The sequence below is a fragment of the Sorex fumeus genome, unplaced genomic scaffold (genome assembly GCF_029834395.1).
Source record: "Sorex fumeus unplaced genomic scaffold, SorFum_2.1 ptg000359l, whole genome shotgun sequence".
Classification (NCBI taxonomy): domain Eukaryota; kingdom Metazoa; phylum Chordata; class Mammalia; order Eulipotyphla; family Soricidae; genus Sorex; species Sorex fumeus.
In genome coordinates this window covers 5,462-19,027 of record NW_026606415.1, presented here as the reverse complement: position 1 = coordinate 19,027, position 13,566 = coordinate 5,462, and the positions used below count along the sequence as shown (strand labels likewise).

Genomic DNA, 13,566 nt, shown 5'->3' with positions numbered 1-13,566 from the left:
GACACTCAGGCAGATGTGGGCTTCCGGTGTCCACCCTCACTGTCCAGTCTTCTCTGAGCTATGGTGAACAGCCGTTGGGCAGATGGGGGCTCTCTCTGTCCACTCTTGCTGTCTTATTTTCTCTAACTCAGGGTGAAGGGCCTTTGGGCAGATCTATGGCTCTTGATGTCCACTCTTGCTGTCCATTCTTGCTGTCCAGGCTTCTCTGAGCCGGGATGAGGGACCCTCAGGTAGATGTGGGCTCTCAGTGTCCACCCTCACTGTCCAGCCTTCTCTGAGCTATGGTGAAGGACCCTCAGGCAGATGGGGGCTCTCTCTGTCCACTCTTGCTGTCCTGCTTTCTCTAATTCAGGGTGAAGGGCACTTGGGCAGATCTATGGCTCTTGATGTCCACTCTAACGGTCCATTCTTGCCGTCCAGTCTTCTCTGAGCCGGGACGAGGGACACTCAGGCAGATGTGGCTCTTACTGTCCCTTCTCTGCTGGGCTCGGGTGGCCGGGTCACAGGCAGGCGGGCGTGGGGGTCTTTGTCTGTAGGATCTCATAGTCGTCCGTTCTGTCTTGGCCTTGCCTCGGAGATAACTGTATCTGCTCCAGCACCATGTATTCATGCTCCTGGGAGACTGGGGGGGCCATGTTCTCCGTCCAGGTGCCCTGAAGGTAGAGAAAAACCACCCGCCCGCCACCCACCCCAGACAGCATGAGCCCCGGGGTCACAGCTCCTAAGGGCGCAAGAATGCAGCCCACCATCACCCCATCCACAGATGTACAGGCAGTGTGGAATACTACGCAGCTATGAAAAAGGTGCTCCCTCCCTCCCTCCCGCCAGCTCCAGGGTGGGCCACGTAAGTCTGCTCTGGCCCACGTGAGCCAGACGGAGACGGACAAATAAATGTCTCAGGGTTGTGTCCCTGCAGAGAGGGAGGTTACGGACCAGGTGGACGGACAGATAGAAAAAAATATCTTGGGAATGGGAGGCAGTTGGTGGGGCCAGAGCGATAGCACGGCGGGGAGGGCGTTGGCCTGGCACGCGGCCGACCTGGGTTCGAGTCCCGGCATCCCCTAGGCTCTCCCGAGCACCGCCAGGAGTGATTCCTGAGTGCAGAGGCAGGAGGAACGCCTGGGCATTGCTGGGTGGGACCCAAAAAAGCCAAAAAAGAAAGAAAGAAGAAAGAAAGAAAGAAAGAAAGAAAGAAGGAGGAAAGGAAGGAGAGAGGGAAGGAAGGAAGGAAGGACCCTATGGGATGCTGGGAATCAAACCTGGGTCAGCTGTGTGCCAGGCAAAACGTTCTCCCTGCTGTGCTATTGCTCCAGCCCCCAAATATATTTTTTTCCTTCCTTCCTTCCTTCCTTCCTTCCTTCCTTCCTTCCTTCCTTCCTTCCTTCCTTCCCCTTCCTTCCTTCCTTCCTTCCTTCCTTCCTTCCTTCCTTCCTCCGTCCCTTCCTTCCTTCCCCTTCCTTCCTTCCTTCCTTCCTTCCTTCCTTCCTTCCCTCCTCCCTCCCTCCCTTCCCTCCTCTCTTCCTTCCTTCCTTCCCTCCTCTCTTCCTTCCTTCCTTCTTTCCTTCCTTCCTTCTTTCCTTCCTTCCTTCCCCTTCCTTCCTTCCTTCTTTCCTTCCTTCCTTCCTTCCCCTTCCTTCCTTCCTTCCTTCCTTCCTTCCTTCCTTCTTTCCTTCCTTCCTTCCTTCCTTCCTTCCTTCCCTCCTCCCCCCCTCCCTTCCCTCCTCTCTTCCTTCCTTCCTTCCCTCCTCTCTTCCTTCCTTCCTTCCCTCCTCCCTTCCTTCCTCCCTTCCTTCCTTCCTTCCTTCCCCTTCCTTCCTTCCTTCTTTCCTTCCTTCCTTCCCCTTCCTTCCTTCCTTCCTTCTTTCCTTCCTTCCTTCCTTCCTTCCTTCCTTCCCCTTCCTTCCTTCCTTCTTTCCTTCCTTCCTTCCTTCCTTCCTTCCTTCCTTCCTTCCTTCCTTCCCCTTCCTTCCTTCCTTCCTTCCTTCCTTCCTTCCCTCCTCCCTCCCTCCCTTCCCTCCTCTCTTCCTTCCTTCCTTCCCTCCTCTCTTCCTTCCTTCCTTCCTTCCTTCCTTCCTTCCTTCCTTCCTTCCCTCCTCTCTTCCTTCCTTCCCTCCTCTCTTCCTTCCCTCCTTCCTTCCTTCCTTCCTTCCTTCCTCTCTCTCTGTCTCCTTCCTCCCTTCCTTCCTTCCTTCCTTCCTTCCTTCCTTCCTTCCTTCCTTCCTTCCTCCCTTCCTTCCTTCCTTCCCTTTTGGGTCCCACCCGGCGATGCTCAGGGGTCCCTCCCGGCTCATGCACTCAGGAATCCCTCCCGGTGGCGCTCAGGGGACCCTAGGGGATGCCGGGAATCGAACCCGGGTCGGCCGCGTGCCAGGCCAACGCCCGCCCCGCTGGGCTCTCGCCCCGGACCCCCAAGGGGGGCTTTGGGCCAAGGGGGCCGGGACACCAGGACCCTGGCAGGGACCCTCACCTCGGGGCCGCTCTCCAGGCTGCCGACGACGGCTCTGTTCACCCCGGGGATCGGAGGGAAGAGCTTCTGCCTCACCGCCAGCCTGCAGAGCACACGGACTCAGTGTCGGGCAGGGGGCACCCCCAGGCTCCCGTCCCGGGCAGGCACCCACGCCTCAGGCACCTGTGCGTGCTCAAGCGTGTGTGTGTGTGTGTTTGTGTGTGTCTGGCGGTACACATGCTTAGGCAGGCAGACGTGTGCGGACATGTGCATGTAAGTGGCTGCGTGTCTCATGGGAACATGTGTACAAGCGGCTATACCAGGGGTGGGCACGGCTCTGAGCATGGGTGAGTCTTACGTGCATGGCCGGGTGTCTGTGCTGGGGATTGCGGTGTACACGTGTGCGTCATATTTGCAGGACTGTAGCGGGGAATGCAGTGCACACGTGTACATCATATGTGCGTACTTATCTCGGGCAATGCAATGGACACAGATGCATCATACAGGCATGTCCATAGCAGGAAATGGAATTGGCATGTGTGCGTCATACATGCATGTCTGGATGTCTGTGCTGGGCAATGCGCATGTGTGCATCATACGTGCATGCGTGTTACAGGGAATGAAATGTACATGTGGGCATCATATGTCCATGTCTGTGTGTAATGGGCAATTTACATGTGTGCATCATACATGCATGTCTGTACCGGATGATGCAACATACACATGTGTATCGTACATACATGTCTGTACCAGGGAATGCAATGTACATGTGTGCATGTCTGTATTGGACATTGCAATATACATGTGTGATACACATGCATGTCTATACCAGGGAATACATACATGTCTATACCAGGGAATGCAATGTACATGTGTGCACCACATGCCCATGTCTGGACGTGTGTGATGGACATTGTACATGTGTGCATCATACATGCATGTCTGTATTGGACGATGCAATATACATGTGCATCATACATACATGTCTATACCAGGGAACACTATGTACATGTGTGCATTATATGTCCGTGTCTGTGTGTGTGATGGGCAATGTAAATCATACATGCATCTCTGAACCACGGAATGCAATTTACATGCGTGTATCATACATGCAAGTCCCTGCCGGGCAATGTAGTGTACACATGTGCATCATAGGTACATGTCCACATGTCTGTACCAGGTAATACAGTGTGCATGTGGGTGTCATCCATGCAAGGCTGGATGTGTGTACCAAACCCTGTGACATACGTGTGTGCACTGCACATGTATGTTCAGGCATGTCACATGTGTGCTCATCATTGTCAGTCATCATGTCTCCCCACGTGCCCAGGCATGTGTTGACGCTATCCAATCTGCGTGTAGTCACATGTCACATGCCTGACTCTGGGCCTGAGTGCCCAGTACACCCACGCCTCTGTGAGCACATGTGTACATACGTGTGTGCATATGTGTATCTCAGTCACAGGTCCCCAGCAGTACGGCCCGCATGTTTCGATGCATGTCCATGCCTGCTGTATCTTCCACACCCACGCACACATGGACCTTTGGCGTGGCGGCCCAGTCCTTGTCTTGTGCATGCTGTGCACACATATGTGCTCGTGTGTGCACACACATGAACACGTATGTCCGCACCACAAGCACACGCGCACACACGTGCTCACGCGTGCACATGTGTGAACACGCATGTCTGCACCACAAGCACGTGTGCACATATGCACGCTTGTGCGTGCACATGCATGTCCACACGCACAAGCACACATGCACACACGCTCACTCATGTGTGAACACGCGTGAACACGCGTGTCTGCACACAGAGCACGGCAGCCGGGCCTGTGTCCTGTGCATGCCTCCGTGAGGAGCCCTAGCCCTGCGTGACACCCGCGCGCTCCTTCATGTCCTCGGCGCCCAGTGGAGTCTCAGGGACTGGGCAAGGGGGGCGAATGTCACCTTTGGCAGAGGAACAGGATCACCGTGACGCAGAGGCACGAGGTCCCCAGGACGGGCAGGATGAGGGTCAGGCTGTGGCCACCGGGCTCCGACTCCGGCATCCCTGGGCACGGGAGAGGGCAGGGGACGGGCGTCAGCCCTGCAGAAACCATGCTCGGATGGCCCCCAACCCGGCATCCTCTGGGCTGGAGGACACGGTTGGGGTTGAGAACAGACGACGTGTCATGAGGGACCCCCCCCCCCCCACGAAGCGGGACCCAGGACAGCTGGGTGGACACGGTCCGAGAGCGACCAGCACGGACTCCAGCCGTACACAGAAGCACCCAACACACCTCGGCAGGTGGGGAGGCTGCACAGGGTGGAGCACAGGTCCTCGGAAAGGACCTCCACATCCTTCTGCCTCAGGAGGGACACAGTTCCCGCCCAGGGACGCCTGGAGACCTCCGGGAGATGGGAGAGGAGGAAGGACCCTCCCAGAGAAGCCCCCTAAGAAACTGGGCATCCACGTAGTCAGCGGAGCGGTACCCCTAAGACACACGTGTTTGTCCTCACTCTGCACCGTGGGGGTGGACTCTCCCTGGGACACGGTGTCCCTGCAGATGGGGGTCAGGGCCAGGGCGGGGAGGGCCTCGGGCTGCCCTGCATACCCAGTGTCCTGCCCAGAGCCGGGGAACCGGGAACGGGGGACATCGCTGGATTCTTCGCCAGGACCGGGCACCCACCCAAGGCCAGCGGGCTGCTCCATTCGCTCCAGTAGTGGCCGTAAGCGTGTCTCACCCGGATGCGGACGGTGGTGTCCGCACGCACGGCTGACCTGGGCAGCGGGTACTGGTTCCTCTTCTCTCCTCGCTGAAAGACCTGACAAAGCAGATGGTCGGCCGCCGGGGCGGCCAGCGCTGGGGGAGGGGAGTGGCCACAGCTAGGAAGTGATGGTCAGCCACTGTGGCCATCTGGATCCCTCCCTCCAAGGCTCGATGCGGAGCCGGGGGGCCTCTGGGCATCCCTGGGTGGGGCGGCGAGTCCCTTTCCCCACGACTAAAGCAGTTCAAGGGTCTCTGGGGTCTTTCCCCCCTGGAACTGAGTGGCCCTCAGAAGTTTGGGTTCTGTGTTCCAGTCATGCAGAGAGAGAAGATACTCACAGATTCCGCCGCGTTGGAGACGCCCTGTGACACAGAGCAGGGGACAGAGGGTCAGGGGGGAGGGAGGGTGTCAGGCACGCCAGAAAGAAGGCAAAGTGCCCAGTCACCGCACGCCCCCTAGTGGTGTGACGGTTCTTGCTGGCGTCCGGGGACCCACCCACTCAGGAATGAATGATGATAAAATATTATTTTATTAAATGATAAATAATGATATTTTATTATATAAGTATAAAAGAGCGATATTTTATTATTATATAAAATAAAAGAATATTTCGTTATAATAGAATAATTATTTTAATTTATTAAATAATAAATAATAGTTTATTCTGCAAGTATAAAAGAATGATATTTTATTATCATATAAAAATAAAACAATATTTTAGTATAACAGAATCATTATTTTAGTTTATTAAATAATAAATAATAGTTTATTATATAAGAATAAAAGAATGATATTTTATTATTATGTAAAATATTTTATTATAATAAAATGACTATTTTAATGTATTAAATAATAAATAATATTTTATTATATAAAAATAAAACAATGATATTTCAGTATTATTCGTCGATTGCCTCGAGCAGGCCCCAGTAACGTCTCCTTCGTCCTAGCCCTGAGATTTTAAAAAGTGCCACGTTCGAGGCTCTTCCAGGGTCAGGAGAATGAGACCCACCATTATTATATAAAAATAAAATATCTTATAATAAAATGATTACTTTATTTTATTAAATAATAGATAATAATATTTTATTATATAAAAATAAAAATAATATTTTATTATTATATAAAACAATATTTTATTATAATAGAATGATTATTTTATTTTAATCAATAATAAATAATATTTTATTATATAAAATAAAAGAATAATATTTTATTATTATATAAAATAATATTTTATTATAATAGAATGATTATTTTATTTTAATCAATAATAAATAATATTTTATTATATAAAATAAAAGAATAGTATTTTATTATTATATAAAATAATATTTTATTATAATAGAATGATTATTTTAATCAATAATAAATAACATTTTATTATATAAAATAAAAGAATAATATTTTATTATTATAGAAAATAATATTTTATTATAATAGAATGATTATTTTATTTTAATCAATAATAAATAATATTTTATTATATAAAATAAAAGAATAATATTTTATTATTATATAAAAATAATATTTTATTATAATAGAATGATTATTTTATTTTAATCAATAATAAATAACATTTTATTATATAAAATAAAAGAATAATATTTTATTATTATAGAAAATAATATTTTATTATAATAGAATGAGTATTTTATTTTAATCAATAATAAATAATATTTTATTGTATAAAATAAAAGAATAATATTTTATTATTATATAAAAATAAAGTAATATTTTGTTATAATAGAATAATCATTTTAATTTATTAAATAACAAATAATAATATTCTATTATATGAAAATAAAACATTTTATTATTATATAAAGTAAAAGAATGATATTTTATTATCATATAAAAATAAAATATTTTACCATTATGATAAAATGGTTACTTTATCCTATTAAATAATGAAATAATAAATAGCCACATTTTATTATATAAAAATAAAATGGCAGCATTTTATTGTAATAAACTAATTATTTTATCCTATTAAATAATAAAATAATAACTGATCGTACTCTATTATGATTTCTCATTTTACGATTGCTCTGGCCCACCAATGAAATAAAAATTTCCCAAAGAAAAAATCGGGAGGGCGTTGCAACCAACCCAGGAAGGGAGGCAGAGACACGCGTCGGGTCTGAGGCGGCGTGTGTCTGTGTCTGTGCGGGGAGTCGGGGCGGGCGGGCGCTCACCTCTCTCCGGATGCAGATTTCGTAGAGCAAGATGTGAGTGGACAGTTCGTATCTCCGCTTGGGGTTGTCCCACTCGATCACGTGGTAGGAGCCGTTCTCGTGGGAGCTGAGGTTGCCGGGCGGGTCGTACTTCTCTGAGAGAGACACAGAGACAGAGAGAGACACAGAGAGAGGCAGAGAGACAGAGAGAGAGACCGAGAGACAGACAGAGACACACAGAGAGACGGAGGGACAGAGACAGAGAGAGAGAGACAGACAGAGAGACACAGAGAGAAGCAGAGACAGACATAGAGAGAGACAGAGAGACAGAGACAGACAGAGACACACAAAGAGACGGAGGGACAGAGACACAGAGAGACAGACACAGAGAGAGACAGAGAGAGTGATAGAGAGACACACAGAAAGAGACAGAGAGAGACAGAGAGAGACAGAGAGACAGAGACACAGAGAGACAGAGAGAGACAGAAAGAGTCAGAGAGACAGAGACAGAGAGAGACAGAGAGAGTGATAAAGAGACACAGAGAGAGACAGAGAGACAGAGACAGACAGAGACACACAGAGAGATGGAGAGACAGAGACAGAGAGAGACAGAGATGGAGAGATAGACACAGAGAGAGACAGAGAGTGATAGAGAGACACACACAGAGAGACAGAGACAGACAGAGACAGAGAGAGGGGGAGAGACACACAGAGACAGAGATAGACAGAGAGAGAGACAGAGACAGAGAGAGACAAAGAGACAAAGAAAGACAGAGAGACAGAAACAGAGACACAGAGAGAGGGAGAGAGAGACAGAGAGAGACAGAGACAGACAGAGACACACGGAGAGACGGAGAGACAGAGACAGAAAGACACACAGAGAGACAGAGAGAGACAGAGAGACACAGAGACACACAGAGACACACAGAGAGAGGGAGAGACAGAGACAGAGAGAGACAGAGATAGAGAGACAGACACAGAGAGAGGGAGAGAGACACAGAGAGAGACAGTGACAGAGAGACAGAGACAGAGAGAGAGAATTCGGCAACTGCTATAAATATGCAGAAAGGAAGTAGACCAACCCCTAGAGCCTTTTGCCCCGTTTCCTCTTTCTGTCGGAATCCAAAGCCACACCCACCGGTGGTGGCCCCCCACCCTCGCCGGGCCGGTAACTGCATCTCAGACCGATGCCCCCAGCCCTAACACCACGCCGAGCCCAGAGCCAGTTTCCGGAAAAACTCCTTCGCTTGCGAATGCACAAATGCCAAATGCACAAATGGAGAGAGACAGAGACAGAGAGACACAAAGAGAGGGAGAGACAGAGAGAGACAGACAGAGACACAGAGACAGAGAGAGACAGAGACAGACAGAGATGGACAGAGACACACAGAGAGAGGGAGAGACAGAGACAGAGAGAGACAAAGAGAAAGACTCAGAGAGACTGAGAGACTGAGATAGAGAGAAACAGGGAGACAGAGAGAGACAGAGACACAGAGAGACAGAGACAGACAGAGACAAAGAGAGAGACACAGAGAGAGGGAGACAACTCCCAACAGGGAGTGTCGCCCCACGACAAAAGGGACACTTGCCACCAGCCACGAAACGTGGCCCATCCCCACCCACCCACCCAAGGCCCTGGGGTGGCGGCAGGAAACAGAGTCAGTTCTCGGAGCATCACCCGTGCCAAGACGGTCACAAGGTCACACGGTCGGAGACGCATGCCACGGGAGACGGTGTCTCAGGACACGGTGCCACGAAAGTTCCGTGTCCATGGTTGAGACCCCCGAGACTCTCTGTACATGGGTCCGACTCCCTGAGAGTTCGAGGAGGGGACAGCCCCCGCCTCGACACGCAAGGTGCCTTTCCCGGGCGCCGTGGGTCCAAAGTCACGTCACGCATGGGAGGTCGAGGCGACCTGAGAAACCGTGGCCCCGGCGGCAGCCACGTTCGCAGCCGCACCCTTTTGTGTGATTGAATTTGCTTCCTATTGAATTAGTTGGTTAATGATTATTATTATTAAATAATAATAATAATAATAATGTTTTATTATTGATTTGGCATTTTCCTCTCCTCCCTGCCCCCCCCCCCCCTTTCTGCATCCAAGTCCTGTGCAGTTAATTGTTGAATCAAGATTTTCTCAAAAAAAAAAATTTCACAAGCCTGGGGCTGGAGCGAGAGCCCAGCGGGGAGGGCGTTGGCCTGGCACGCGGCCGACCCGGGTTCGATCCCCGGCATCCCCTAGAGTCCCCCGAGCACTGCCAGGAGTCATTCCTGAGTGCAGAGCCAGGAGGAATCCCTGAACATCGCCGGGTGGGACCCCAGAAACGATCTCTGGGCACCGCAAGCTGTGTAGGAGGGAGCAGCGAAGCTCGCGTGCAAACACAGGCTGGCCCGCCTCCCTCTGCACACAGGACACATGACACGCATGCAAGACACACGCCCGGGGAACCGCGCCGGCCTCACCCATCATCACGCCTCTGAACGGGGCGAAGTCCACGAAGGGGATGTGGGTCTCAGCACTGGTTCCGTTGAGCAGGAAGAAGTAGGTGTCAGTCGAGGCAAACTGGGCCAAGTGACAGCCCACGGCGGTCCCGGCGCGGTTCAGGGTGTACTGGGGGCATTCGGATTCGTCCTTGTCCCTGGGACAGGAGGGAAGAGGGTGCAGACACGGCTTCTAAGCCCTGCCGTTGTGTCTGGGGGCTATTGTTGACCCCCCTTCCAAAAAATCTCAGTTCCGATGTCGAAAAGATTCCAAGCTGGGGAAGGTGGGTGGGAAGGTTGACGGCTTTCAGATGAGGAACCGCAAACAGGCGCGAAGGGATGAGGAACTGCAAACAGCCGCGAAGGGATGAGGAACCGGGAGCGGCCGCAAAGGGAGGGAAGCAAACTAGGACCCGGGTCCCGGAGGGCGGCCCCACCCCGCGCCCCCACACCCACCAGGAAGTCCAGTAGTAGAGGCGGTAGTGGACGTCAGCGGGGGCCGCGGGGCCCGGCTCCCAGCTGCAGTTCATGAAGTGGACGGCGTAGATGATGCAGGAGAAGTTCATGGGGGCAGAGCCCTCCCGGCCTAGGAGACGGCAAAGGCTTCAGCCCCGGGTCTCGGCGCAGGGAATGACTGAGCCCACCTGGGAGCACTCACCCACCTGGGAGCACTCAGCTGTGAGCACTCAGCTGTGAGCACTCGCTCACCTGTATTCACTCACTTGTGAGCAGTCACCTGGGAGCACTCACTTGTGATCACTCAGCTGTGAGCACTCACCTGTATTCACTCACTCACTTGTGTGCACTCACCTGAGAGCACTCACTCACCTGGGAGCACTCACCTGGGAACACTCAGTTGTGAGCATTCACTGTATTCACTCACTCATTTGTGTGCACTCACCTGGGAGTGCTCAGTCACTTGAGAGCACTCACCTGGGAGCACTCACCTGGGTTCACTCACTCACCTGGGTCCACTCACCTGGGAGCACTCAGCTGTGTGCATTCACTCACCTGTTTGCACTCACTCGCCTGTGTTGAGTTACTCACCCGTGTGCACTCACCTGTGAGTGCTCGGTTGTGAGCACTCACTCACCTGTGGGCACTCACTCACCTGTGTTCACATATTCATCTGTGTGCACTCACCTGTGAGCACTCACTCACCTGTGTGCACTCACTCACTCACCTGCGAGCACTCACATACCTGTGAACGCTCACTCACCTGTGAGTACTCACTCACCTGTGTTCACACACTCACCTGTGAGCACTCACTCACTTACCTGTGAGCACTCACCTATCCGCATTCACCCACTTGTTTGCACTCACTCGCCTGTGTTGAACTACTCACCTGTGTGCACTCACCTGTGAGCATTCAGTTGTGAGCACTCACTCACCTGTGTTCACTCACTCACCTGTTTGCACTCACTCACCTGTGTTCACCTCACTCACTTGCATTCACCTCCCTCCCTCCCTTACCTGTCTTGACTCACCTGTGCTCACCTCACTCACCTGTGTTCACCTCACTCACGTGTGCTCACCTCACTCACCTGTGTTCACTCACCTGTGTTGACTCCCTCCCTCCCTTATCTGTCTTGACTGACTCACCTGTGTTCACCTCATCACCTGTGCTCACCTCACTCACCTGAGTTCACCTCACTCACCTGTGCTCACCTCACTCACCTGTCTTGACTCACTCACCTGAGTTCACTTCACTCACCTGTGCTCACCTCACTCACCTGAGTTCACCTCACTCACCTGAGTTCACCTCACTCACCTGTGCTCACCTCACTCACCTGAGTTTACCTCACTCACCTGAGTTCACCTCACTCACCTGTGCTCACCTCACTCACCTGTCTTGACTCACTCACCTGTGCTCACCTCACTCACCTGTCTTGACTCACCTGTGTTCACCTCACTCACCTGTGCTCACCTCACTCACCTGTGCTCACCTCACTCACCTGTGCTCACCTCACTCACCTGTCTTGACTCACTCACCTGTGCTCACCTCACTCACCTGTCTTGACTCACCTGTGTTCACCTCACTCACCTGTCTTGACTCACTCACCTGAGTTCACTTCACTCACCTGTGCTCACCTCACTCACCTGAGTTCACCTCACTCACCTGAGTTCACCTCACTCACCTGTGCTCACCTCACTCACCTGTGTTCACCTCACTCACCTGAGTTCACCTCACTCACCTGTGCTCACCTCACTCACCTGAGTTTACCTCACTCACCTGAGTTCACCTCACTCACCTGTGCTCACCTCACTCACCTGTCTTGACTCACTCACCTGTGCTCACCTCACTCACCTGTCTTGACTCACCTGTGTTCACCTCACTCACCTGTGCTCACCTCACTCACCTGTGCTCACCTCACTCACCTGTGCTCACCTCACTCACCTGTCTTGACTCACTCACCTGTGCTCACCTCACTCACCTGTCTTGACTCACCTGTGTTCACCTCACTCACCTGTGCTCACCTCACTCACCTGTGCTCACCTCACTCACCTGTGCTCACCTCACTCACCTGTGCTCACCTCACTCAGTGATCTTCACTTCACTCACCTGCGTTCACCTCCCTCCCTCCCTCACTGTCTCAACTCACCTGAGTTTCCTCACTCACCTGTGTTCACTCACTCACCTGGGTTCACCTCCCTTCCTCCCTTACCTGTCTTGACTCACTCACCTGGGTTCACCTCCCTCACCTGGGTTCACTCACCTGCTGTGTGCTCTCACCTGTGTTCACCTCGCTCAGCTATACTCACTTCACTCACCTGCATTCACCTCCCTCCCTCCCTCACCTGTCTGGACTCACTCACCTGGTTTCCTCCCTCACCTGTATTCACCTCCCTCACCTGGGTTCCCTCTCTGCCCGTCCTCCCTCCCTCCCTCCTCCTCCCACTCCTCCCTCCCTCCATACTCCCGCCCTCACCTTCTTGCTTTAGGAGCCTGTGGTACACCTTGGTCTCCCCCTGGGAGCTGGAGACATTCAGGCTGAACTCGGCCCCTTGATGCAGTTCCACGTTGGGGAAACTGCAGCTGTAGCCGCAGCCTCCTTCCACCTGGGACAGAGCAGTGACCCTGCTGACCACAGCCCTGGGGGACTGCAGCGGGGTTGAGGGGAGCTGGAACAATAGCCCAGCGGGGAGGGCACTGGCCTGGCACGCGGCCAACCCGGGTTCGAGTCCCGGCATCCCCTAGGGTCCCCCGAGCACCGCCAGGAGGGATTCCTGAGTGCAGAGCCAGGAGTCACCCCTGAGCATCGCACACCTGGTGTACATCATGGACACACACATATGCTCAATGACACGCGTGCATCTATCTGTTTTAGCTTCACGCACATATATACACTCACGCATACAAACATCACACACGTCCACTCACACATGCACACAATCATCACACGCAGACACACATCCACACAAACATCACACACATCCACATAGAGATGTCACATATGTACACTCACATATCACACATACACTCACACATCCTTACAAACATCACATACCCTACACATCCACACAGACATCACACACAGACACACATCCACACACATCACACTCACACATGCACACAAACATCACACACAGACACTCACACATACACAAAACATCACATATATACTCACACATGCACACAAACATCACACACAGACACTCACGCATCTACACAGACATCACACACTCATGCACCCACACAAGCATCACACACAT

The 13,566-nt window shown here is 51.2% G+C and overlaps 1 protein-coding gene across 1 annotated transcript; it reads right to left on the bottom strand.

Annotated features, from left to right (window-relative positions):
* Positions 1–500: 500 nt before the first annotated feature.
* Positions 501–12,912, bottom strand: LOC130019009 (granulocyte-macrophage colony-stimulating factor receptor subunit alpha; the record flags this gene model as incomplete). Its single annotated transcript, XM_056109636.1, has 9 exons — positions 501–653; positions 2,468–2,549; positions 4,394–4,496; positions 5,041–5,251; positions 5,533–5,556; positions 7,393–7,526; positions 9,835–10,010; positions 10,309–10,438; positions 12,783–12,912. Coding segments are annotated over 9 exons (1,143 nt in total), but the record flags the coding sequence as incomplete, so codon positions are not given.
* Positions 12,913–13,566: the final 654 nt, after the last annotated feature.